General features: G+C 43.5%; 1 protein-coding gene and 1 non-coding gene across 4 annotated transcripts in view; both read left to right on the forward strand.

Annotated features, from left to right (window-relative positions):
• Positions 1–20: 20 nt before the first annotated feature.
• The window catches only part of HSD17B6 (hydroxysteroid 17-beta dehydrogenase 6), a 35,164-nt gene continuing 7,579 nt past the window's right edge, over positions 21–27,605 (forward strand). The window contains exons 1-3 of one of the 3 annotated variants that reach the window (XM_032348702.1): positions 21–147; positions 24,317–24,649; positions 26,243–26,501. In XM_032348702.1, coding sequence (XP_032204593.1) covers positions 24,337–24,649; positions 26,243–26,501 — 572 coding nt within the window. In that variant the 5' untranslated portion in view covers positions 21–147; positions 24,317–24,336. Of the gene's footprint in view, positions 148–10,726; positions 10,732–24,316; positions 24,650–26,242; positions 26,502–27,605 lie in introns of those variants that run through there. The other 2 variants (XM_032348703.1, XM_032348704.1) reach the window with 2 other exon arrangements.
• Positions 8,090–8,194, forward strand: LOC116594576. Its single transcript, XR_004287290.1, has one exon. It is a non-coding gene; the product is annotated as a U6 spliceosomal RNA (small nuclear RNA).

Below are 27,605 nucleotides of genomic sequence, written 5' to 3' on the forward strand. Positions count from 1 at the left end.
ACGGGCCGCTGGGAATTGTAGTTCCCACTTAGGGGTTGGCTTGGGCGCCGCTTGGTCTCGGCCTATCAGCGTTCTCACTAAGACCTCTGCTCTCGTGGGTAGAAGAAAGCCGCTGCTGTTTCAGGAAGGAAGGTGTCATACAGAGAGGTGAGCTCTTGAGCGTGTTGACTTAGGTTAAGATGACGTAAAAAATGATGTTCCCCCTTAACTTTATGAATGTTTTGGAAACGCATTTAAACAATGTAAGCCATTAAAAAAAAGATTTTATTTCAGAGAGATTGAGAGCGCGAGCACCAGCAGGCAGAGCTGCAGGCAGAGGGAAAGGGAGAGGGAGAAGCAGGTTCCCCGCTGGGCAAAGAGCCTGATGCTGTGCTCTATCCTAGGACGCTGGGATCATGACCCAAGCCCGAGGCACTTAAAAGAGTGAGCCACCCAAGCGCCAGTGTCTTTTTAAGAGGGTCTGAAAATTAATTCTTCATAGAATTACTAGGTCCACTATGTGGAAATAAACGAAGACCAACCAAATAAGGTCAAAGGCTTTTTATTCAGAGCTTGCTATATAGCAAGGGGGTCAGCTGCAGACACTTGGGTTCTAGCAGAGAGTCAAACGCAGGCAGAGGAATCGGTAAGCTTTATATACTGGGTGAACAGGAGGTTTCAGGTGTACCTAGATTCAAAGGCTGTTTACATGGGAAAGCTGTAGCTGGGCTAACTGGCATAGGGGCATTCTGTGTGATTGGTTAGGAGCGCTAATTTGGCTTTCTCTGATTGGTCCTAAATTGGAAGTAACCACAAAATCTAAGGAAGCTGATATTTATTAATCAAGTCCTGGCCATTTGGGGTTATGGTCTGGCTTCCTGAAATATCACTAGAGACAATGGTCTGACTTTTGCAAGTCTGACCTATAAGCAGGCTGACTTCCTGAGCTGTTTATTATGGATAAGGGGTTTGGCTTCTAAAGGTTGTAGGTTGGAGTTCTGTTTTGTTTTTGTTTGTAAGTAAACTCTACACCCAACATTGGGCTGAACTCACAACCCTGAGTTGCATGCCCTGTGAGCTGAGCCTGCCAGCAGCCCTCAGAGTTCTGTTTTTATATATGGTCTGGCCACGGTTTGTATATTCAGTCTCTCAAATAGAACACCCAGGAATGCTAAAATCTGAATTATAGAAATCTTGCAGAAGTACGGAGAGATTTACGAGTATAAAAGGAGGCTGTTTGCTGCTAATGTGCAGATCTGCCCATCACTCTAACCTGGTAAAGATAAACCTCATTGCAAATGTGGACTGGGGTGGACAGTCTATAATCACAAAGATATCATGTCATTCGAAAACCATCATTTTCATGAATTTTATGTTTGCAGTAACAGTAAGAGAGCAGGGAGAGAACAGAGTCTCTAGGAAGTTATTATTAGCTTAATCTCAAAAATGGTCAGGGTCTCTCAGCTCCTCTGGGCAAACTGGTCAAAATTGGGCTCTGGGCAGATCATGCTTATTTGAATATTCCTTGAAATCTGGTTTCCTGCACAGATCTTAGTTGATATTCACAGTCCATAGGCATCTTGTGTTGGGTAGCATGAATTTCATAACTGAGAATGTCTTCACTCTAATAATGATGACAAGAGTGCCCTAGAGAGTGCTCTTTTGCAGAACCATATCCCTCTGGACTGTTTAATGGAGGTTTCTCAGTTTTCTCATTGCTGCATTTAGGAACTGCCTTTTTTTTTTTTTTTTAAGATTTTATTTATTTCAGACAGAGAGAGAGTGAGAGAGAGCATGAGCGTGGGTGGGGAGGGGCAGGAGAGGGAGAAGCAGACTTCCCGATGAGCAGGAAGTCCAACATGGGGCTTGATTCCAGGACTGTGGGATCATGACCTGAGCTGAAGTCAGATGCTCAACTGACTGAGGCACCCAGATGCCCCAGAACTGACTTCTTTGGGATATTTGGGAATCCATTTTGAATTTCAGGACCACTAAGGAGGGCAACTCCTGAAGGAGCGAAGATGAAAGGGGAGAAAGCAAAGGAAGTTATATTTTTTGAGTTCCTACTGTGTGCTCGATTTATTTAACATTAGTTTTCTCATCAGGAAAAAGGGAATAATAATAGCTAATGTTTATATAGCATTTGCTGTGCTGTCAGGTACCCTTTTGAGAATTTATTCTTCCACTTTCTACCTGTCAGAATGGCTAAAATAAAAACAAACAAACCAAGAAATAACAGGTATTGGTGAGGATGTAGAGAAAAAAGAACCCTCATGGAGGGAAATGTAAATTGGTGCAGCTACTGTGGAAAATAGTATGGAGTTTCCTCAATAAATTAAAAATAAAAATATCATATGATTCAGTAATTCCACTACTGGCTATTTACCCAAAGAAGATGAAAGCACTGGGGTGCCTGGGTGACTCAGTTGGTTAGGTATCTGCCTTTGGCTTGGGTCATGATCTCAGGGTCTTGGGATCAAGCCCCACATTGGGCACCCTGCTCAGTGGGGCATCTGCTTTTCCCTCTCCTTATGTGCTCTCTCTCTCTGTGTTCTCTCTCTCTCAAATAAATAAAATCTTTATAAAAATTAAAAAAAAAGAAAATGGAAGCACTAATTAAAAAAGATATGTGCACCCTTGTGTTTATTGTAGCATTATTTACAGTAGCAAAGATATGTAGGCAACCCAAATATCCACCAATTGATGAATGGGCAACGACGTGATATATAAATATATATATTTATATAAATATATATGTATATATAAATAAAAACACACTATGGAATATTACTCAGCCATAACAGAGAATGAGATCTGGCCATTTGCAACAACATGAATGGACTTAGAGAGTATTATGCTAGGTGAAATAAGTGAGACAGAGAAAAACAGATAGATATCTTACGATTTCACTCATATGTGGAATCTAAGAAACAAAGACAAACAAAAAACCCAGACTCTTAAATACAGAGAACAAAATGGTGGTTGTTGGCGGTGACATGAAATGTAAATGAAAAGTAAATGAAAAAAAAAAAAAAAAGTAGGGGCGCCTGGGTAGCTCAGTGGGTTAAAGCCTCTGCATCCAGCTCGGGTCATGATCTCAGGGTCCAGGGATTGAGCCCCGCATCGGGTTCTCTGCTCAGAAGGGAGCCTGCTCCCCTTCTCTCTCTGCCTGCCTCTCTGCCTACTTGTGATCTCTGTCTGTCAAATAAATAAATAAATAAATCTTAAAAAAAAAAAGTAAATGAAAAGTACAGCATAGGGAATATACTCAATAAGATTGTAATAACACTGGTGACAGATGGTGACAAGACTTACCCTGGTAAACCCTGAGTAATGTATAGAATTGTTAAAAAAAAAAAAAAAGAATTTTGGGGGACACATGGGTGGCTCAGTCCATTGAGCATCCGACTGTTGATCTCAGCTCGGGTTTTAATCTCCGGGTCGTGAGTTCAGGCCCCATGTTGGGCTCTGTGGTAGGCGTGGATCCTACTTAAAAAAAATTTATCCCTTATAAGAACCCTATATGGTAGATACTAATATTATCCTATTTTATAGATGGGGAAATATGTGGAGAATTTAAATACTTTGTCCAAGGTCACACCAGCTAGTAAGTCTCTACAGTTAACCCCTAAGCTACATGCTGTGTCTCTCCAAGCGGTTGTCATGAGAATTAAATGAGGTAAAGTGAGAGGTCCCTAGCACAGTTCACAGGCCACAAGCACACTGTGGCAGTAAGCTATAGAATTCTGTACACATGCTCTGGTATGGAGGCTGTTATCCTACGTGCCACTGGGAGGCAGTATTGCCATTCAGCTTTCATCCACCTGGGTGCAAAACCCCTTTGTCCCTCAAGCCTTATACTGTATGCCATCCTCTTTACATTTCCTATATACATCTACTGTCATCCTCTTTGGGTAATCCATCAGTCCTAGGTCTCCCCAAGTTTTTTGCAGACTTGGATACTTACCTCATGGACTTCCCTTCCAGTTCAAACTCCTATTGTTATTCTGGATGTTTTTAGCATGTAAAAGGTGATCCATATGATAGATCCACAGATAGTTAATGAACATTTATGTTGGGCACTTAGCTAGGTTCTGGGGAGGAAAAAAAATAAAGACATGGTTTCTGTTTCTGAGAAAGTTATAACCTAGTTGGAGCAATGGACACAAATCAAAAAGTGATAAAAAAGGGTTATAGATGCATTTATAACCAGCTGTCTTTTGGCATCATTTTCCTTAAGACTTGGGTAAGATTGGTACAGGAAGCACAGCCACAAAAATAGTAAATGGCATGGCACTTTCCGGAAATTGCTAATAGTTCCATATGGACAGAGCTCGGACTTGAAGGGAAGGCCTGGGAGAGATGGGGCTAAGGGGCAAGCCATGGCCAGAGCATTGCATGCCAAGCTAAGGAGTGTGGAAATAAAAATTACTCATCTTCCATTTTATTCCGCTTTGGTTAAAATTAAGATAAAATATTGATCATATCAGTATTTGATGAGACGTCTTGGGAGTAAATAATCTTGTTGAAACAAGTAAGTAGGAAATTTGAAATACTTTTCTGCTAGTTGTTTTCCTCTTTTTAAAAAAGATTTTTATTTATTTGTTTGGCAGACAGAGATCACAAGCAGGCAGAGAGGCAGAGAGAGAGGAAGGGAAGCAGGCTCCCTGCTGAGCAGGGGTAGGGGGCCTGATTCCAGGACCCTGGGATCATGACCTGAGCTGAAGGCAGAGGCTTTAACCCACTGAGCCACCCAGGCGCCGCGACCCTATGTATTTCTTTCGTAGTTCCCATCAATATGTAATGATGTATTTATTTGTGGGAATATATATTTAATGTCTACCTTTCCTGCTAAGACAAAGATTTCAAATATCATGTCTACTTTATTCACCTCTACTATGTCCAGTAACTTGATAGGACCTAGTGCATAGTTGGGACTCTGTTTATGGAAGATATGGGTGAAACCAGGTGGGAGATGTCTGGCAGGTAGTTGGATCTGAGGAGCTGGATCTCAGGAATGATCTGGACTAAAGACAGAGATTTGCAAGTCATTAGCACTCAGATCAGGGTGGAAGCTGGTGATGACTGAGGATATAGACAGTCAGAAGAGAAGAAAGACTAGGATAGAACTCTTAAAAGATACTGACTTTAAAAACTGGGGAGAGAAAGGGGAGCCAGCAAAGGACAGTGTAAATGAATAGGAGTATAAACAGAAGAAGAGCTGGGAAGGGTCATTTCATAAGTGCCAAGGGGGGAGAGTTGTGAAAGGATGCTGATACCAGTTCCAGGGTGGGTGGAGAGTGTTTCCCACACATCCAAACCAATTCTTCAAACACCAGCTGGGTGTCCTACAATTCAACTTGATTCTGACATTAGCTACCTGGAGACAGCCTCAGATTCCATAGGTTAAGGATTCAACCACACAAGACTGCCCCACTTCAGATGGTGATCGTAAGCCCAGCTTGTCACTTGTGCTTCTGACCAACTGGCTACAAACCAGAGTGTCCCACACATCGCTCCTTGTGTTGGATTACTTTTCTAGAACTGCTCACAGACCTCAGGAAGCCCATTTACTCAGTAGATTACCAATTTTTACAAAGGAAGTGAAACAACCACCGGATGAGGAGATACAAAAGGCAAGGTGTATGAGAAAGGGCTTGGAGCTCCCAAGCTCTCTCCAGATTCTTCCTGAATCTAATCTACATGTGTTCACCAACCTGGAAGCTCTCTGAACCTTGCCCTTTCGGGTTTTATGGTGGCTTTATTACATAGGCACAATAGAGTAAATCATTGGCCATTGGTGATTAAACTATCTCTAGCCCCTCTCTCTCCCTGAGGTCTGGGGTGGGACTGAAAATTCCAACTTCTGTTCCTGGTTGGTTTCCCTGGCAGCCAATGAAGTGCTTTCCAAAAATCACCTCATTAACATAAGCCCAGTTGTGGTAGAAAGGGGCTCGTTAGGAATAACAGTACATCATTTTACCTTCATGGGTCTGAAGTGATTTCAGGGACTGAGGACAAAAGGCCAAACATTATAAGGAAAGATGCTCCTGTTGCTTTTTTTCTTTTCTTTTCTTTTTTAAGATTTTATTTATGTATTTTTCAGAGAGAGAGAGAGAGAGAGAGAGTGTGTACAAGCAGGGGTAGCAGCAGACAGAGGGAGAAGCAGGCTCCATGCTGAGCAAGGAGCCTGATGCTGGACTCAATCCCAGGACCCTGGGGTCATGACCTAAGCTGAAGGCAGACGCTTAACCAACTGAGCTACCCAGGCATCCTTTCCATTGCTCTTTATCCATCAGGCAGTTCCAAGGGCTTTGGGAGCTGCGAGCCAGAAACATGGACAAAGACCAAACATACATGAAAAATAAATATTCGGTCATCTGAAAGCCCAAATATATATTCCTTAGAATTCACAATATTGCATGCTGATATATGCTACATTATGGATGAACCTTGAAAACGTTATGTTAAACAAAAGGAGTCAGTCTTAAAAGGCCTCATATTGTGGGATTCCATGTATGTGAAATGTCCAGAAGAAGCAAATCCAGAGACATGGAAGTAGATAAGAGGTTGCCTAGGGCTAGAGAAGGGAAGAGTGGTGACTGCTAAGGAGTACAGGGTTTCTTTTTGGGGTGAAGAAAGTGTTCTGAAACGAGATACCCTGTGAATATACTAAAATGCAGTGAACTGTATACTTTGAAAGGGTTAATTGTTTGGTGTGTGAACTGTGTCAGTAAAGGTGTCTGACTCCATGAAGGCTGAGATCCCAGGTTTGTGCAGCTGATCTCAGATTGGCAGTCTGGGTGGGCTCTCCTTAAATTAGCTGACCTCCTTACTCCATACTCCAGCAGGGGTTTCATATTTTAGTATTCCAACTTAAATCAGAGGATGGGGGCCGAAGGTGTGGAAATTGCTCTGGTTGGCCAGGGCAGCTCTTTTCTTTCTGCTTTTTATTTTATTATAACAGGTCTGGTTCTTCAGCTGAGCAAGGATGACATGGGTGAGGATTGTGAACTTGGTCCAAGGGCATGTAGTGCCCCCCCTTACCACAAGAGGGAGATGTTGTGCAAGCAGGGCAGAAGGTGCTGCGCTGCACCCCCCAGCATCCCCCTCTCTGGCCCCAGCCCCTAGATTCATGAAGTCCTTTCTAGCCTCTAGGACTGGACTTTGCCTGAGCCGGTAGTGTGTGTGTGTTGGGTTGAGGACAGGGAGGAGATAAGGTCTGTATGGAGAGAGGTCTTGGTAATGATTCTTTTTATTTTCTCAAAAGATCTTTCAACTTTGATTCCTGAAAGAAATTTCATCACCATTGTTTCTTCTGCTTTTTAAATCTGCACTCCTTTGGAGTTTGGGAAAGTATGGGAAACTTGGGAAAGTTTGGGAGTGATTTTATCCTTGCAAATAAGATCCCCTGGGTATGCCTATAAATTGAGATTCTTGACGTTGGGGAAAATCAGCTCTCTGTAGTTCATGCTGATAGCTGTGGGGTAAGTTCGTGAAACTGTGGGTAAGCAAAAGGAGGCTTCTTTAATTAAGTCATGAGAATTGTGTTGCTGAAGCTTGGTAGTCTCATTTGGGTCTTGCCCTAAACTGACCCCCACCAATACCACCCCCTCCTGTGGCTGGCAAGCTCTTTGCAGTGGCAGTGGTGAAAAAATTTTTTTTCTTTTTATTTTTTACTCACTTGGCCACTGAACACAGTTTAATAGTCCCATTATTCCTTCCCACTTGTTAAATTTCTAATTCTGTGGCGAACAAAGAAGTAAAATTCCAAAGGCGGTTAAACAAGAAATGTTTGAAATCCGACATATAGTCAGTCCCAAACAGGAATTCCTCAGGTAACATTTTTCCTTTCTCTTTGTGGAATCTTATATGCTGATAGGAGATAAAGTGTGATATAACCAAAAACTGTCCGCACAAGGCAGCAGTTGCTGGAGTATTCACTTATTTTTCCCCACTTGGCAGAGGTGAAGTCAGTTGTTGGAATGAGGCTGAGATTGGAGAATCTGTTAAGTTTTATTCTTGGACAGATGCAGCATCTTTAAAAAGAGTTTGAGGTAACCTAAAGTAAAAGACACATAGACATTAAGGATAATAAAATGCAAATTGAGTGCTTGCTTTGGCAGCACATATACTAAAATTGGAACGATAGAGAAGATTAGCTTGGCCTCTGTGCAAGGATGGCATGCAAATTCATGAAGTGTTCCATATTTAAAAAAATAAATAAAATGCAAATGGAGTACAAAAAGAAAAAGAAAAAAGAAAATCAAAGTGATAGAAGAGCAAAGAAAAATGCTGTTTACAAAGCCTAAGAGAATTACTCTGATTGAACATTAAATTTGGCTTTGAATTTGTAAGATAATATGAAGAACTTTTTAAAAGTGTTTTTTAAAAACATTTTATTTATTTATTTGACAGAGAGATGGTGAGAGAGGGAACACAAGCAGGGGAGATGGCAGAGGGAGAAGCAGGCTTCCTGCTGACCAGGGAGCCAGATACGAGGCTCCATTCCAGGACCCTGAGATCATGACCTGAGCCGAAGGCTGATGCAAACGACTGGGCCACCCAGGCCCAGAACTAGGTAATTTAAAAATAATCAGCGCTCTGCCTGGGTGGCTCAGTCAAGCATCTGCTTTTGGTAGGTTATGATTCCAGAGTCCTGTGTTTGAGCCCCACGTCCAGCTCCCTGCTCACCGGGGAGCCTGCTTCTCCCTCTCTCTCTACTTTCCTGCTCCTGCTCTCTCACTTGCTCTATCTGAAATAAATAGATAAAATCTTTAAAAAAAAATCAGTAGCATACTATTTACTTAGATGAAGTCTCAAAAAAGAAAAAAAAAAAGAAAGATAAAATCTCTCCTGGTGCTGAATGAATGACAGGATTTATTTATTTATTTAAAAAGATTTCCTTTATTCATTTGAGACAGATGCAGAGAGAGAGCGTGAGCAGGGGGAGAGGCAGAGGAAGAGGGAGAAGCAGACTCCCTGTTGAGCATGGAGCCTGATGTGGGGCTCGATCCCAGAACCTGGAGATCATGACCTGAGCTGAAGGCAGACATTTAACCATCTGAGCCACCCAGGAGCCCCATGACAGGATTTATTGTGTGGAGTCTTGCACAGTGTATGGATTCATATTGTTCTTGATAAGAATTTCATAAGCAAATGCAGAGTTTTTCAGACAATTTTTCTTCTTCTTCTTTTTTTTTTTAATCAAAGATCTATTTTTCTTTTTCTTTTTTTCTTCTTCTTTTTCTAATTTGAGTCAAACACGTATAAATCTTAAGTGGACAGTTCAGTGAATTTTCACAAAATTAATACTTACATTGCAATCACACAGGTCAAGAAATAGAACATTACCAGTACCACAGACAACCTTCTAATACCTCCCTGGGTCTTTGACCCCGCCTGCCTCCCCAAGGGTAACCACCAATCTGATTTGTAGCAACATAGATCAGTTTTGCCTCTTTGTAACTTTGTATAGGTGGAATCTACACAAAGTTCTTTTGTGTCATAATATTATGTTTGTGAGATTCATACATCCAGTTGTGTGTAGGTGTAGTTCATTTTTGTTACTGTATAGCGTTACATTGTGTGCACACATTTCAACTTCTTTATTTATTCAACTGTTGTGTATTTGGGCTGTTTTCAGCTTTTTGGTGCTGCTACAAACACATCTTATGATGCACATGTGCACATATTTTGTCGTTGTTATAGATCTAAAAGTAGAATCAATTATTTTAAGGAAGGTGGGTTTTTATCTTTGGTAGATAAGGACAAACCATTTTTCAAATTGATTGACTCAATTAACTCTTTCAGTGTGCATGCTAGATTGTTCCATATTCTTGCCAGCACTTGACATTGCCAACCATTTTTCAGTTAAAACATAATGGTAGGTGCCTAGTGGCATCTGATTATGATGAATGATTATTGACTTGAGTACCACCTGTATGTCCAGTATGGGAACAAAGAGTGTTGTGGTGGATTGGTCCATGAATTGTGCTGAGTGTATATATATATAATTTTATTTATTCGAGAGAGAGAGAGCATGTGAGCATAGTAGGGAGGGGCAGAGGGAGAGAGGATTTAAAAAAAAAAAAAAGATTATTTATTTATTTATTTGAGAGAGAGCATGCATGAGAAGAGGGAGGGGCAGAGGTAGAGGGAGAAGAAGGTTTCTGTTGAGCAAGGAGCCTGATGAGGGGCTTGATCCCAGGACCCAGGATCATGACCTGAGCCAAAGGCAGATGCTTAACTGACTGAGTCACCCAGGTCCTCCCCCTACCCATGTGCTGATCATAGACTAGCTCTTAGGATCAGTGATAGACAAACTCAGGTCTGAAGATTTGAAAAGAGGGAATAAAGGCTATTCCTTATTTTGCAATGCACTATACTGCAGAGAGATGGGTCCTCTGCTTGAGGCTGAAGAAAGTCAGGGTGAATTAGCATTGCCCAGTATGGTGACAAAGAGCTGGTAGAAGTGCTGAAGGATGTTGCCATGCATGGAGTTTGACTTCTGAATGCGCCAGATAGTTTGAGTTCTCATGATGAAATTTCCTTCTGTTATAGCCTGCAGGAAGAGGTAGGGCTCATAGAGAAAGGCCTAGAATGGCACTGATAAAACAACGACCACCAAAATAATGCTAATAATATCTAATAATTTTATAGTGTTTTATGTATGTTAACTCATTTAACTTTCTTAACAAATGACCGAGGTGTTCTTTTCCCATTTAAAGATGAGCTCCCAGGTACAGAGAGGTTAATTCACTTACCCAAGGCCACACTACAAGTAAGTGATAAATCAAGTCTGATTTTGAACCCAGGTAATCTGGCCTCCGAATCCAGGCTCAGGAATTGATGCTATCCACTGAATTAGGGTTGGGAGCAGGGGAACTCATGCAGACAGATTCTTGGAAAGGAAGAAAAGGAAAAGTAGGCAGGAGTTAGCCGGGTAGTCTCACTGGTATCAACTAACAGGCTCCCAAAAACGTGTTCTGACAAACGGAATACATTTGCACTGTTGATGAAGGGGAAAACCGTGGAAGCCTGAAACATCTCCAGATTTGGATATTAGAGTCTTCAGCACACAGCAAGCACAATGGCTGAGTAGGGAAGCCCAGTTTAGCAGAGAGAGCCTAACATTGAGGATTGCCAGTCTTCCCTCCTTCTCACACCTGTGTCAGGTGTTTCTGATTGCTCTACTGAGGGATAGATGATAAGTATCATAGCTAGTTTCTTTTGTGTTTCCTGGTTGTAGAGAAACCAATCAGGGACAGTAGTTCATATATTATGATACTAAATCATATTATATATGATTTATATTTCTAATACCCATGCCAGTGGCTAGGGACCCTGTATTTGCCCCAGATTCTGAGACAACCAGAGAGGTCAATTCCTGGGGCTCCAAAAGGGCCCTGTCACTGAGACCTGGGCTGGAGGGTGGGATCTGGAGACTGATAATGGGGAGGGAGGAACAAAGGAGGGATACCCTAGTGGGTGCTTAGGTGGAGATTAAACCATCTTTACTTCCTCTTGGAGGCCCTAGACGTGTTCCAATTCCCTACACCCCTTTATACCTTTGTTTCCTATTCCCGTAGCTTCTCCTTTTCCCCTTGTACTTACATTGCCCCATCCACAAATATAAATAACCTTCCCTTGGAAAAGAGCTCACTCTAAACGGGGAAAGGAGGAAGGAAATCTCAGGCTGGGAAATGGCCAGATGACCTGTGTAGTTCATGGAGATAATCTCAGGACCAAGTCTCCAAAGGCAGAATGGGCCAATGACTGCACTGTTGGTAAAGAAAAGGCTCTGTAGGTGTTTCATACAGAGTCATGTTTGGACTTAAGTATCTCCTGCCCAAGGAGGTAGCTCAGTGAAGATACTTCCTAAGCAGAGCCCAGCCCTCAGTACCGCTCATCTCCCTGAAACTTCTCCCAGGCTTTCCCTTTTCTCCTTCCAGTCTCCTTCAGGTTGTTCCCCATTCTTGCCAGCATTTATTATTTCTTGTCTTTTCTGGCTCCTATATGTACGTTGACTGTATATGTGGGTTTGTTTCTAGGCTCTTGATTCTGTTCCCTTGGGGTGTGTGTGTGTATGTGTGTGTGTGTGTGTGTGTGTGTGTGTGTGTGTGTTTATGCCAGTAACATACTTCTTTAATTATTATAGCTGTGTAGTATAGTTTGAAATCAGGATGTGTGATGCCTCCAGCTTTGTTGTTCTTTCTTGGTATTAAATTGACTATTTAGGGTCTCTTGTGCTTCCCTAAGAATGTTAGGGTTGTTTTTTCTACTTCATGAAAAATGCCATTGGAATTTTGATAGGATTGCATTTGAGCTGCAGGTGGCTCTGGGTAGTATGAACATTTAACAATATGCGTCCTTTTTTAAAAACATTTTTTGATTTAAGTAATCTCTGCACCCAATGTGGGGTTTGTACTCCTGACCCAGAGACTAAGAGTTGCATGCTCTTCCAACTGAGCCCTGATAATATTAATTCTTCTGATCCATAAACATGGGATATCTTTCCATTTATTTGTGTATTCTACTATTTTTTTTCATCAAAGTCTTATAGCTTTCATTGTACAGATCTTTCACCTCTTTGGTTAAATTTATTCCTAAGTATTTTGTTGTCTTTGATGCTACTGTAAGTGGGTTTGCTTTCTTTATTTCTTTTTCAGGTAGTTCATTATTATTATGTTGAAATGTAACTGATTTTTGTAGGTTGATTTTTGTATGCTGCAGTTTTACTGAATTTGTTTATTCCAAGGGTTTCTTGGTGGAATCTAGGATTTTCTTTCTTTTTTTCCCCTTAGCTCCATACCCACCTCTAGAATTTTCTATATATGTTAAACCATCCTTGCATTTCAGGGATTTGAAACTGGAAATCATCCTAGGACCCCCCACCCCATCCAATCACTAGGTCCTAGGGCATCTGCCTCTTGTATATTTCTAATTGCTCCCTTCTTCCTCATACCCACTGCATGATCAACTCTTTTACCTCCTGCATGTCTTTGTTTAGATGTTTGTTTCTCAACGAGGCCTACTCTGACAACTATATTTAATGCTGTAAACCGTCCTCCCTCCAGCCCTCTTGATCCCCCCTATTCTACTTTTTCTTTTTTCCAAAGTGCATATCCTCTTCTAACATATTTATTATATCTATTGTTTATTTTACTTTTTAAAAAGTTTTCTTAAAATATAATTCACATATACAATTCATACATTTAAAGTTTATAATTCAGTAACTCCTAATATATTCACAAGTTGTGGGATCATCACCAAAATCAATTTTAGAATATTTTTATTACCCTAAAAAGACTTCTCTTACTCTTTAGCCATCACCTCCCATTTTCCCTCAACTCCTTGAACCCAACCCTAGGCAACTACTCACCTACTCTTTGTTTCTATAGATTTGCCTATTCCGGAAATTTCTTATAAATTGAATCATACAGTGTGTGGTCTTTTGCAACAGACTTCTTTCACTGAGTGTAATGTTTTCAAGGTGCCAAAGGAACTGCACCATTTTACATTTTCACCAGCAGTGAATGAGGGGTGATCACCTAATGCAGTGGCTGACACTGCATTAATTAAACTAAATGTTTAATTAGTTTATGTTTAGTTTAATAAGCTAAATGTTTATTAAATGTATGGATGAGAAAATGTAGGGTACAATCTACATTGTTTAGCATGCCATCCAAGGACTTTCCTGATCAGGTCCTTAACCTATTTTCCCAGCATCATCTGTGGCTACTCCATGGCCTCTAGCCTTACAGACCTCTCTGCCTTCTCCCATCCTATTCTGGCAGCCTGAGGTATACTTCTTGTCCTTCTGCTTAGTGTGCTGAGCTTTTGTTCACCTCGAATACTACTCTGCCCTTAAACCTTTGGCATAATAGGTGCTTTCTCTTGCTGTTCTCTCCACATTTTCTTTTTTTAAAAAATTAATTAATTAATTAATTGATTAGTTTGAGAGAGAGAGCGAGAACATGAGAAGCAGACTCCCTGCCAAGCAGGGAGCCCGATGTGGGACTCGATCCCAGGACTCAAGGATCATGACCTGAGCCAAAGGCAGTCCCTTAACCAACAGCCACACAGGCACCCTCTCCACATTTTCTTAATAATTTTATTTCTATTTCCCCTCCTAGTTCTGTGAGCTTCTTGAGGACTGTCACTGTTCTATTCATCTTTTTTTTTTTTTTAAGATTTTATTTATTTATTTGACAGACAAGTAGGCAGAGAGGCAGGCAGAGACAGAGAGAGGAGGAAGCAGGCTCCCCACCGAGCAGAGAGCCCAATGCAGGGCTCAATCCCAAGACCCTGGGATCATGACCTAAGCCGAAGGCAGAGGCTTTAACCCACTGAGCCACCCAGGTGCCCCTCTATTCATCTTTGTATCCTCTGCACTTACCCAGGGCTTGGCACATGGTTGCTATTTCATAAATGTCTGTTTCGGTGAACAAGTAGAGGAAATCACAAGAGCAAAACCCCAGACCAAGAAATCCACCGGCAGGTTTGAGAAAACAGTGAGTTTTCCAACTGGATTGTGTTAAAAAACAAAACTCAACTGAGTAAATTTGAGGATCTAATTGACTCTGTTAAATGATTCATGGATTGGGCAGTATCCCATCTTGCAAGGAGAGGGAGCTGCACTAAGCTTGGAAAAAGAAAGGTTTTTAAAGGCACAAGGAGGGTGTTAAAAAAAAAGAAGAAGAAGAAATTTGTTAACAAGGAATGCATTCTTTAGGCAAGGTTGCCTTCCTAAGGGAGATAGAGTCTATGGAGGATTATCTCCTAGTGTTGACCAGGAAATTCCATTTTGGCTGCTGAAAGGTTACATTCCTGGAGAAGTTGAAATTGTAGTTAGCTTAGATATTAAATCATGGTTTACTGACATGGGGCCTTAACATAAGTGACTCCATTTGGGGCCTGTGGTTTTCTTTTTAACATTCCCCCCTTCCGATCAGACCCTCAGTTTAAGTGAGAGATGTTATAAAAAAAAAAGTTTTTTTTTTTTTTGAGATGTCCTAAAAATTAAGGCATCAGCGCCACTCAGCTACTATTCTGTAGTTTTTGCAGCTGTTAACAAACAAAATTCAATAAATAAATTTAAAGATCTAATTGGCTTTATTAAATGATTCATGAATCAGGCATCATCCCATCTAGAGGGGAGCTCAGAAGAGCCGTGCAAAATGGAAGGTTTTTATAGGAAGGAGGGTGGGGCAGGAAAGTTATTAGCAAAAGAAAAGGATTATTCTAGGCAAGGTTGCTTTCGCTTAGGGGGAAAGCTGGGGGTCTTACCTTGAAGATCATCCTGTCTTTGGAGGATGGAGAGGGCCCATGTGGCCAACTAATAGGTGCCCATCAACAAATTCCTGATTAAGATTATATTTATGGGCTATGTTGAAACTGTAGTTAAATTAGGTATTAAGCCCTGGTGTGGGGCCTTAACTAAATGCACAGTTCTGGGTCTGTGGTTTCATAGCTTTTGTTGATCCTTTGTTTGGTATTCACTGGTCATGACTTTTTTTCCTTAATCTCTGAGATATCCACAGGTTACAATCTCAGGTTCACGATTTTTGAGTTAGTAATCCTCTTTGTGCTTTTTTTTTGATGTTCTAGTCTTAGGGAGGTCATTTGTTTGGTGGTTAGTGGCTGCGAATGTGCCTGTAAAACTTTTGAGAGAATATGACACACTAGGAATAATGGAGGGCCTTGTACACCCAACTGAAGTTTTAGATTATTTTTAGTAGGTCCAATGCTTTTCAGGTAGTAACATCAGCAGAGCTGTGCTTTGGGAAAATTAAGCAGACAGCACCATGTAGATGAGAGGGGAAGGGACTGATCCCGTAGGGATAGTGAGAAGGCTTATATGATAGGCCAGGCAACAGGCACTGAGTGTTGAAGGCTTGATTGAACAATGAATGTGACCGTAGGAATGAAGAGGAGGGGACAGGTGCTCTGGACACAACCAAGCCTGACTCTACAGCCTCATTTCCTCAAAGAATGCATTGGGCCAGGAAGAGGAAGTGTCAGAGCGTTAAGACTAAAATGTAATACAAATAGAAATTGGGAATACTAGAGGAGAAGCACTTTTAGGAGATAAGATGATGAGTCTGCCGTGGGTATACTGAGTGTCTAGCTAAATGTCTGGCTGGAGAGTAATTCAGGAAATTAAAAAACTATAGGACAAAGCCTCAGGAAATGGTCAGGTTGGGGATACAGATCTGGGCAGCTCTGTGGAGGTGAGAGTTGGAACCTTAAGAGGAGACAAGATGGCCAAGGAGAGAGTGAGGAACAGGCAGGGAAGGATTCTGGGACAGAACACTGGGGAATCTTTGTACTTAGGGTGTAGGAAGGAGAGGAGGAGCAGACTAGGTGGAAGTGTTGGGTCCCCACAAAATTGGGTACCCCAATAATGGGTCTGTGATTAAAGGAGCGAGACTGATAAAAAGGGAAAGTCAAGCAAAGCTTTATTTCACGCCAAGCATCAGGAATCAAACCCGACGGTCAAACAGACCGGTCTCGGTGGCCCCTACAGAGAGGACAACCCCTCCCTGTTTTCCAGACTAACTTTTATAGAGCAAAGGCCATGTGGTTGGGCCTGGCCACACACAGGTGGCCAGTGAAATTGTAACACACAGAGAAAGATGCACAGTCATGCTAGGCGACCAACTGAATTACAATTTACCCTAGTAGACATTTGAACCAGCCTATCACCTAGTTCAGAATTGGCGCCCAAAAGGTGCCCAAAGGGCAGGGCCCATACTCCTTGGTAGCTAGGAGATAGTATGTGCCCCCACTGATTGAATACCTCCACCTGGCCTGACCCACCCTTGTACTGGTTTCCCGAAACTTGCTTTTAAGTAAGTTCCCCTGGGGGGTTGTGGGGGGGAGTCAATTTAAGTTTTACAATAAAATGGCAGTTCAACCAGGGTGGGGCCGCTTGGCTGAATAGGCCCTTACAGAAGGGAAGGGGCGCTGTGATGGAAGCAGGAGTACCAGGAGAGTGGAGTATCTCAGAAGTCAAGGGAGGAACGTGTTCCCAGAATTGGGTGGTCGAAATGAAGCAGGTGATGGCTTCTGACTGTGAGAGCAGGGAGCTTAGGTGGAAAAAGTAGGCCGGAGCCGGACCATGGGAAGTCTTCTAGGGGAGAGATAGTATGGCATGGTGATTTGATCCAGTCTCTACTACTCACTCTCTGTTTGACTTTGGGCATTTCATTTCATTTTTGCCTTAATTTGTGCCTCAGTGTCCTCATCTGAAAAGTAGGCATAATGCCTGCATGTACGTTGTGAGGTTGTATGTGTGTGTATGTTGTTTTGAACAGTGCCTGGTACAAGGAAAGTTCTAAATTACTGTTCACTATTATGATTATATGCCAAGCTGAGGAGTTTTGACTTTATCTGTGGGTGATGGGGTCATGGATAGGCTTCAGCAAGGGCATGGTATGGTCAGAAAGCAATCTTCTCCTTCATCCAAGATCCAGTTGGAATTTGGGAACCAGATACAATTACTAGAAAAAAGAAAGTGCTAGCTATTGTAGTGATATCTGAGAAGGAGGAGAGATAAAAGGCCTTAAGGATTGTCTCCTTGGTCCTTGGTGAGCCCTGAGTTTCCGGAGAGGGATGGGGATGGGAGGTGGAGTACAAGGGGTTGGGAACGCATGGACAGGGAGACAATAGGGGGCCTGTGCATGAATATTTTGACCATATGGAGTAAGAGAGGTTGTCATTTGGAGGGTGGCAGGATAGCATGGTCTTAGGGAGGAGGAAAGACAAAAGAGCAGTCCAGAGTACAGAAAATATAGAGACATTTAAAGCAAGGATGTCCTCAGTGGACATGGCAGCTCCTGAAATGAGAGACAAAATGTGGGTATGAATTAGACTGTGCAGGCTGTTGGTTTAGAAATGAGGATGATAAGGTAGTGTAAGGGCCTATTTAGCCAGAGCGGCCCCACCCCGGTTGAACTGCCATTTTGTTGTTTATGCAATAAAACTTAAATTGGTCCTGCCCCCCCCCCAACTTACTTAAAAACAAGTCCCAGAAACCAGTCCCCGGTAACAAAGTCCAAGTACAAGGGTGGGTCAGGCCAGGTGGAGGTATTCAATCAGTGGGGGCACATACTGTCTCCTAGCTACCAAGGAGTATGGGCCCCACCCTTTGGGCACCTTTTGGGTGCCAATTCTGAACTAGGTGATAGGCTGGTTCAAATGTCTACTAGGGTAAACTGTAATTCAGTTGGTCACCTAGCATGACTGTGCAGCTTTCTCTGTGTGTTACAATTTCATTGGCCACCCGTGAGTGGCCAGGCCCAACCACATGGCCTTTGCTCTATAAAAGTTAGTCTGTAAGGGAGAGAGGGGTCGCCCTCTCTTGTAAGAGGTGCGGCCCCGAACGTTCGGTTTGATTCTTTTTTTTTTTTTAAAGATTTTATTTATTTGACAAGTAGGCAGAGAGGCAAGCAGAGAGAGAGACAGGAGGAAGCAGGCTCCCTGCCGAGCAGAGAGCCCAATGCGGGACTTGATCCCAGAACCCTGAGATCATGACCTGAGCTGAAGGCAGAGGCTTAACCCACTGAGCCATCCAGGCGCCCTTGGTTTGATTCTTGATGCTTGGCGTGAAATAAAGCTTTGCTTGACCTTCGCTTTGTATCAGTCTCGCTCCTTTAATCACGGACCCATTATTGGGGGACCCAACAGTAGAGCTTATCTGGATTTTGGCAGGGAGGCAAGAGGTCAGCTCATCTGTGGAAGGAGAGCCCGATGAACATGAGGCTGGGAAATTGAGAAGGTTGGAGATTTGGAATGGGTCTTATTGGGAACACACAAGGGGAGGGTCAGATGGAGGCAAACAGAAGGTCTGCCTTGTGTCAGCAAAGTCCAGCGGAGATGGGATATTATTGATTTGCTGTGGAAATCGCTGGTTTGTTTTCTAGCCTTTCTCTAGTGCCACTTGGCAGCTGGCAACGAGGGAATGTGGATAGTAAAGGCTTTGGGACACCAGTAAAACACCCCGCAAGTGGCTGGCCCCAGGACCTACACTGAATAAGGAGGCAAATGAAGCCATAAGAGGACCGTAATAATATGAGACTGAGCAAAGGGAGGGCGCTGTAAGAGGAGGGAGACAGGGGGAGGTGAGGGAAGGAGGGGGAGAGATAGGAAGGGGCTGTAGTCAGAGAGGGCAGTTTCAGCTTTCAAGATCTTTGTGGAAGAGCAGTTTCAAACGATGATGAAGACCAAGGATGGCGAGGGTCCGGCCTGAAGTAAAGAGTAATCTTAATTTGTGCATTACGGTTATGAAGGTGTTTTCTGAGTTCAACTTTAAAACTCCTTAAAGAAAATTAACCAGGTGGTGTCCTTTGGATGAGAAGGAAAGAGACAATACGGTGTGAGAAAGCTAAGTTCAGTTGATGGACAGGAAGTGAGAAAATGTCTAGAGGTGCTAAATCAAGAAATAGTAGTATAAACATATAAATCTCCTGGGTCAAAGGCAGAAACATAAGTGATTGCATGGCTTTTGCAGACAAATGGTTATAAAACCAAGCAGGCCACTTGGGGTTTGATCTTTGAAGTACTCAAGGCGTATTTAGGGAATTTGATTCATGTTCAGGTTTGGTGCCCGGAGAGTCTCTCTGGCCTGGCATGTCTCTTCTATGAGTGCAGTCCTCTCGCTGCTGGCTATGCGGTTGAAGAGTAAGACCCCGGAAGGCTGTGCGGCCTGAACTGCTCTCTGATGGGGGAAATGGATTTTCATCTTTGATTAACATCAGGAAGTGAGTCTTAGTCAATGAACAGGCGGGAGGAAGCCCTGTTACTATAGCACACTGGAGAATGCAGAATGCAGGTGTACAGGAGAGCCAGAAGCATCTGGCTAGAGAATGGAAAGCTCTCAGGTTGGAGAGAGAAAGTTGGGAATGGGAGAGAGATCATGGGGAGGTGGAGGGAGAGGGGAAAAAAGGAAGTGGGGAGAGGGAGGGAATACTAAAGTTGGGAGGGGGCTAGGGATAGTGTAAGTCTAAGGAATTTTGGAAGCAGGGTTTCCAGGACCTTGAGGGGCAATAGCTATTGTTGGGAAAAGGTCATTTATTACTGTCTAGTAAAACCTTAGTTATGAGACCCTTTAGATGTTTGTCAGTGGGTCATAGGCTTGGGGGATGATTGCCAACATGTATCTTGGGGAGCAGAGATAAGGGAAGTTTCTGAAAGAAAATTTTTTTTTTAAAGATTTTATTTATTTATTTATTTGAGAGAGAGAGAGGGAGAGAGAGCATGAGAGGGGAGAAGGTCAGAGGGAGAAGCAGACTCCCTGTGGAGCTGGGAGCCCAATGCGGAACTCGATCCCATGACTCCGGGACTCCAGGACCATGACCCGAGCCGAAGGCAGTCGCCCAACCAACTGAGCCACCCAGACGCCCCAGAATTTTTATATGTTTAAGTGGACTTACAGGGTCCTGTGGGTCGGGCTGAAATTGCCTTTTGGCCTTAATGAACTGTCAGCATCCAGGCAGCTGAGTTCCTAGAGGAATGTCACTCCGCCTGTCAATGGGCTGTAAGTAGTAAGGAAATTTAATAATTTTCCTTCTGCCTTTGTTTCCTATGTCAACACTATCTACCGGAGATAGCATCAGATCCCACAGGTGAAAGGTTCAATCCTGCAAGACTGCCCCCCTCCCCCACCCCCCACGCCATCCCCAGCCCCTACTGCAGATGCCAGCCACCAGCCCAGCTTATCACCAGTACTTCTGACTGACAGGCTACACATTGGAAGTTCCAATGATTCCCTTTTTGGGTTCTATTAATTTGCTAAAGGCCCTCACAGAACTCACAGAAATGCTTAACTCTACAGAACAAACTGGAGGTCTCCAGGGGAGAGGGGTGGGTGGGTGGGCGGAAGGAGTGAAGGGGGCTAAGAGCACATTTATCATGATGAGCACTGAGTAATGTGTAGAATTGTCAAATCACTATACTGTACACCTGAAACTGATGTACCACTATATGTTAACTCTACTGGAATTTTAAAAACATCAACTCACAGAAATATTTTTTGTGCTACATTTCTGGTTTATTATAAAAGGATATAACTCAGGAACAGCCAGATGGAAGAGATGCGCAGGGCAAGATGTGGGGAAGGGACACAGAGCTTGCAAGCCCCCTCTAAGCATGTGGCTCTCCCTTAGTCTCCCTGTGTTCACCAACCTGGAAGCTCTCTGGACCCCATTCTTTTGTGTTTTTGTGGAAGCTTTTTTTATGGAAGTTTTTATGGAAGCTAGGCATGATTGATTTAAATCATTGACCTTTAATGATTGGACTCAATCTCCAGTCCCTCTCCCCTTCCCAGAGGTAGAGGGGTGGGTGGGACTCATTCCAACTCTCTGATCACATTGTTGGTTCCCTCATCCTTAGGCCCCTAGGTAGCCTCATTAACATAATAAGACAGCTTTGTTGTCCTCCCTTAGGAAATTCTAAGTGTTTTAAGCATTGTTCAGGGAAATGGACGAAGACCACATATATATTTTTATTTATAAATCACAGCATCACAACCCTTCATTCTCTTGTGGCTACTGCCTTCTTTTCTCTCCTTCCCAGACTCTTTTAACAGGAGTCTCTACTTGGTTCTACTTCTGCCCTCCAGTCCATTCATTGGCCCACTGTTGGCTGGTTTTTACTAATTCCCTAAGAGTCCTGTTTAAATCACCAGTAACCTGCCAGTATTCAGTGGAGCTCCGTGTTGAGAGCTGATCCTCATTAAGCCCCTCTTCCCTTAGCTTCCTTTGACTTTCTTTCTACTACTTCTCTGGCTCATTCGTCCTGTTGCTCTTTTCTCCCTTTGTCCCCCCCACCCCCAGGGTATTTTTTTTTTTTTTAAGATTTTTTATTTGTTTATTTGACAGACAGAGATCACAAGCAGGCAGAGAGAGAGAGAGAGAGAGAGAGAGAGAGAGAGAGAGGAGGAAGCAGGCTCCCCGCCAAGCAGAGAGCCCGATGCGGGGCTCGATCCCAGGACCCTGGGATCATGACCTGAGCCGAAGGCAGAGGCAGCTTTAACCCACTGAGCCACCCAGGCGCCCCTTTGTTTCATTTATCTATCTAACAGCATTTATCCAACCACACAGCCCCGGCTGTATACCCTTCACTGTGCCAGCTGCAGAGGAATCTATAGCCGGAGCTTGCAAGGGCTTCATAGTCTACAAGTCGGAGGAAGCAGTGTGACGTCATGATATGCTCAAGTACAGGCTGCAGCTGGGATGTGGGGTGTGGGGGGGGAGTGGTCCCTTTTGTTTGATCAGGGGTCGGGTTAAGAGGGGTCCAAAAGTCTTCTGCCTGGACCCCTCTCCCCCTCCTTTGCCCTGAGCTATACTTCATCTCTCAGTGCTCATCTATAAAATAATGCGGCGGTTGTGGAGGTGTATTGCTCAGATGTCTTTTCAAGAGAATCTGCTTTGAGGAGTCAGGTTGACTCACAGCCCCCAGCTATTGTTTTTGGATCTGCGATGGCCTGTATACTGAGGCACGCTTCTCCTGGGCACCCCCAGCTAGTGACGGAGCATGGTGGCAGCAATGGAGCCCAGCCAGTTCTGCCCAGTGCAGGGTTCTACTGGACAGTCTCAGCTCAAAGGCCCCCCATTTGCCCGGCTGAGACTTTCTGAGGGTCCTATACGTTAAGGAGCCTCCTCTCAACTCCTCCCTCCTCTTTCTCCTTTCAGAGGCTCTCAGACCTGCACCACCACCTACTCCTGCACTCTCCCCATTATCCTCTCGTGTATTTTCCCCACCAAATCACTCACATGCCTGAATGTTTTGGCATTTGAACCTGACACAGGGATACGACAGGACCTGCCTTAGAGTGCTGTTGTGAGAATTCAGTGAGTTCGTATATGGGGACTGCTTAGAAAAGAGCCTGGTACACAGCAAGTGTTAGGCTGTTGTTGTTGTTAGCTATTGTTACGATTATTTTATTACCCTTTAGATCTCAAATTCTATTTACTCTCTCTCCAGAAACCTCAGCTCTCCTAGAGTGCTCCAGCAGCATCTTGTCCTTAATTCTGTTCCATTGCTTTGTTTTCTTGTTGGCCTTCACCCTTAGATGGTAAATTCAATGAATAATGGAACCTTGTTGGGTTTACTGTTGTTTATCCGTGCCTAACATTGTGTCTGACTCATAGTAGGTGTTGAATTGGTGTTTGTTGAGTCAAAATGATCGTTGAGTTGAGTATTAATGGATGAGTGTTATTGGCCAAATGGATGAGGACTGGGAAAGAAGGGATTGTTGAGAGAATTGTGTACTGGGCCATGAAAGGCCTGTACTGTGTGGGGTACTGGAAGCTGCTATGACTAAAGAGTGCATGCAAGAGGGATGTGGCAAAAAAAGAAGCCTAAGGAGTAAGTCAAGGGTCAGAGCACCTCGATGGCCTGAATGCCAAGCCAAAGAGTGTGAATGGCATAGATTCACCTCACGCAGGTGTCATGTGCTTATGATGTGCTGGTGGGCTCACGCCCATCTGTGATGGTGTCTTACGTCCTTACGAATCATATGGTACTGCACCCAACACTATAGGTTGCCCCCAAATGGTGGCTGTTTCTCTAGAACTACATGAAGAAATGTAGGCCTCTCTGAACATTCATTTCAACAATGCATCTGATTGGTCTTTATTTACAAACTGCCTTGGCTGCAGTATCTCCCCTAGACAGTTGGGTCTCTTAACCCACGTCTTTGCCTTCCTCACAGCCCTGTTAAATATACCTTCCACTCACGCTGTGGTACAGATCTCTCAAGCTAAATCTGCCCATCCTACTCCTCAGTGTAATACCTCCCGATAACAGCACACTCTGGTTGCCTGTAAGATAACGTCCAGATTCCTTAGTGTGGCCCAGAAGGAACGCTCTGGTCTGGGCATCTGGGTCCTCTGTATGCTCTGTGGCACACCATGCTGAAGTGCTTGTAGGCATCAGGAAGGCATGCTGCCCACCACTTCCTTCAAATACACGCTGTGGCTGCCTGTAATGTTTTTCATCTGGGTCTGCTTCTTGAACTCTTAGCTATCTTGCAGGAAGTAGTTGCCAAAACACTGCCCCCTGTGAAGCCATTTCTAACTTGTTAGGCCTCAAGTCCCACTCATTTGCAGCCTTGTCAGACTGTTTGTTTGTTGTTATGACACCGGCCACACTGCATGGCACTCGTCCTGTTACCTCCGATGCCCTCTCTGGACTGTGGCTTCCGGAGTATTGGTGACTGTGGAGTCCCCAGCCCCAGGAGCAGTGTCTGGCACATAGCATATCCTCAGTAGATAACTGGTTAAAGAGAAAAGGACAGAAGGGAATGAAAGCTGGTCTCTTTCTTTTGAAGCAGAAGGGAGTCCCCTCACCATGTGGCTGTGCCTGGCGGCCCTCGTGGGCCTCTACTTCCTCCTGCGCTGGTACCGGGAGAGGCAGGTGGTGAGCCACCTCCGAGACAAGTACGTCTTCATCACGGGCTGTGACTCGGGCTTCGGGAACCTGCTGGCCCGGCAGCTGGACCTGCGAGGCTTGAGGGTGCTGGCCGCGTGTCTGACAGAGGAGGGGGCCCAGCAGCTGAGAGGCCAGACGTCAGACAGGCTGGAGACGGTGATCCTGGACGTCACCAAGACAGAGAGCATATCGGCAGCCACTCAGTGGGTGAGGGAGCGTGTCGGGGACAGAGGTAAGGAGAAGTAGTTTCTCCTTTCATTTACTTGGGTATGAAGTTGTTAAAGTTTTCTCTCTACATGTAATACCCCAAAGTAGGGCCTAAAAGGCTTTCTCATTTGAAGGATAGAGGTGATCTTCAGTGGTGGTTCATTTCCTTAACAATGTTTACCTTGAAAAATGAGCCAAATAGATCTGAAGCTATTATCTCACCTTGCCAGTGGGTATTTATAACCATAGTTCTTTATGTTTATGTTTAAAGAATTTTCAAGGTATTCTTAAGAAACTGATCTTCTCCCCTTGGCTACCGTTTAAAATAGAGTCATTCCTGGGCACCTGGGTGGCTCAGTTGGTTAAGCGTCTGTCTTTTAGCTCAGGTCCTGATCCCAGGGTCCTGGAATTGAGTCCTACATGGAGGGGCAGAGGAAGGAGGGTCCCTGTTCAGCGGGGAGTCTGCTTCTCCCTCTCCCCCTGCCACTCTCCCTGCTTTTGTGCCCTCTCTTTCTGACAAATATATAAATAAATGAAATCTTTAAAAAAAATTAAGTTATATTTAGCATACATATTTTATATGATAATTCTTATACTTCTGGTATCTAATGTCTTTGTGAGTCTTTTTTTGCTTCTTTTGATTCTGTTGGTTCTTGCATTTGGTGTTTTGTTTCCTTCTGTATTTTGATTTATGACCATGAACTACAATTTTTCTTAGTAACTCTGGTGATTCCCTGACGCCTGATATAAAGATTTTTCCAGAGAGGATCCATGTTTGCTTCTATCATGTGCCAGGGGTGCTCAGAAGCCTTGACCACCTTGAACTTAATTCTTGGCTTGACATTTTTGGACCATCCAGATAGTGGGAATTGGGCTGCAAACTCTAATGAGAAATGGCTTGTAATAATGATTCCTCAGGGTTGGTAGGGATGATTCTTGCTCCCTCCCCACAATGGCAAAGTTCAAGGTGGACAGTGTTACTCTCAGTCCTTTGGAAGGACTTTCTATCTCACCCTTATATGGATAGCATAGCCATTAAAGATCCCAGTTTAATGAAGAAAGTATTTTTTATTAGAATACCTACCTTAGGTGGGTCCTGGACTTCATATCTTATTGTGTATTTTTTTGAGGCTATAAATATTGAAATTCAAGTTCACACTGGTTGGCAAATTCCCTCAAATCAAAAGCCAGCACCAATGTTCTCTTTATTGTCTCTGGATTCCTGCCTTTTCTTAGTTTTTGCCCTGACCATCCTCTACTTTCTTGTTAACTGATGGATTTAAGAACATTAAAAAAAATAGCGGCGCCTGGGTGGCTCAGTCGTTAAGTGTCACCTTTGGCTCAGGTCATGATCCCAGGGTCCTGGGATTGAGCCACGCATTGGGTTCCCTGCTCGGCAGGAAGCCTGCTTCTCCCTCTCCCTCTGCTGCTCCCCTGCTTGTATTCCCTCTCTCTGTCAAATAAATAAATAAGTAAATAATCTTTAAAAAAAAAAAAAGAACATTAAAAAATTATATTTTTTCTAACATTTTTAGTTGCTGTCAGCCCGAAGACGAATTAAGGTAAATAGTCTGTCGGTTTTGTCTGAAACTGAACTTCTGCTTTGACTTTGTTTTAGGACTCTGGGGCATGGTCAACAATGCAGGCATCTTCCACCCACACTGCTACATCGAATGGCTGAAGATGGAAACCTATATGGAAGTCTTCAAAGTGAACCTCATTGGTTTGATTGAGTTGACCTTGAGCATGCTTCCCTTGGTGAGGAGAGCACGTGGGAGGATTGTTAATGTCTCCAGCATTCTGGGAAGAATTGCTTCCTTTGGAGGAATCTACTGTAGCTCCAAGTATGGAGTAGAAGCCTTTTCAGATATTCTGAGGTAACGCTCTTAAGTTAAAACAAAAGCAACAAATATGTCATAGGCACTGTGCTAATTGCTTTTGCCTACATTATTTTATTTCATTACTCCAAAAATCTTGATTTATAGATATTATTACTAGTTTGTTTTATATAGGAAACTGAGGCTCCGATTTAAGTCTCTTTCCCAAAGTTCACTGGCCGCAACTCAGATTTGGCAGAACCGTGTTTTGGCTGTAGGTCTTTGTTTCCTTCCACCACATCACACTTTGATTCTCAAGATTTAACCTTGATAAAATTTCATTTCTCAGGGCACCTGGGTAATTCACACGGTTAAGCAAGCGTCATATCCCAGGGTCCTGGGATCAAGCCCCACATCGGCCTCCCTGCTCAGCGGGGAGTCTGCTTCTCTCTCTGCCTGCTTCTCCCCGCCTTGTACTCTCTGTGTCAAGTAAATACATAAAATTTTTAAAAAAAATTTCATTTCTGAAGAGAAGATGACTGTCTTCTTTCCTCTTTACAGTGAGCCTGTCCTTGTCTCTCCATGGTGACTCTCTTTGTCTCTGGGCACTCATCTGCTTTACTCTGTATCTCTTTTCTTTATCTAAGCACTTCTTTTCTTAGACCTTCCGTTCGTCCTCCATGGCCCATTATGGCCCTGGGTTTACCTCCTGGCTTTTTTTCAGGCACTGTTTCAGGCATGTGTTGCTCTGTCAGCTGCTTCCTTTTTATATTTCCCTTTACCTTTTCATTCCTAAGAGGGAGGACTCTGTTAGCTTTGTTTATTTTCTGTGTGTGCCAGGTGACCTATTCTGTGACATTTTCGTGTGCTTTATTATGTGCCAGGCACTGTTGTGAGTACTTCACATCTAACAGGTCATTTAATTTTCATAGCAACCCAATGAGGAAGGTCTTATTTTTTTTTTTTTTTAAAGATTTTATTTATTTATTTGTCAGAGAGACAGCGAGCGAGAGCGAGCACAGGCAGACAGAGAGGCAGGCAGAGTCAGAGGGAGAAGCAGGCTCCCTGCGGAGCAAGGAGCCCGATGTGGGACTCGATCCCAGGACGCTGGGATCATGACCTGAGCCGAAGGCAGCTGCTTAACCAACTGAGCCACCCAGGCGT

The sequence above is a fragment of the Mustela erminea genome, chromosome 6, assembly GCF_009829155.1.
Source record: "Mustela erminea isolate mMusErm1 chromosome 6, mMusErm1.Pri, whole genome shotgun sequence".
Classification (NCBI taxonomy): domain Eukaryota; kingdom Metazoa; phylum Chordata; class Mammalia; order Carnivora; family Mustelidae; genus Mustela; species Mustela erminea.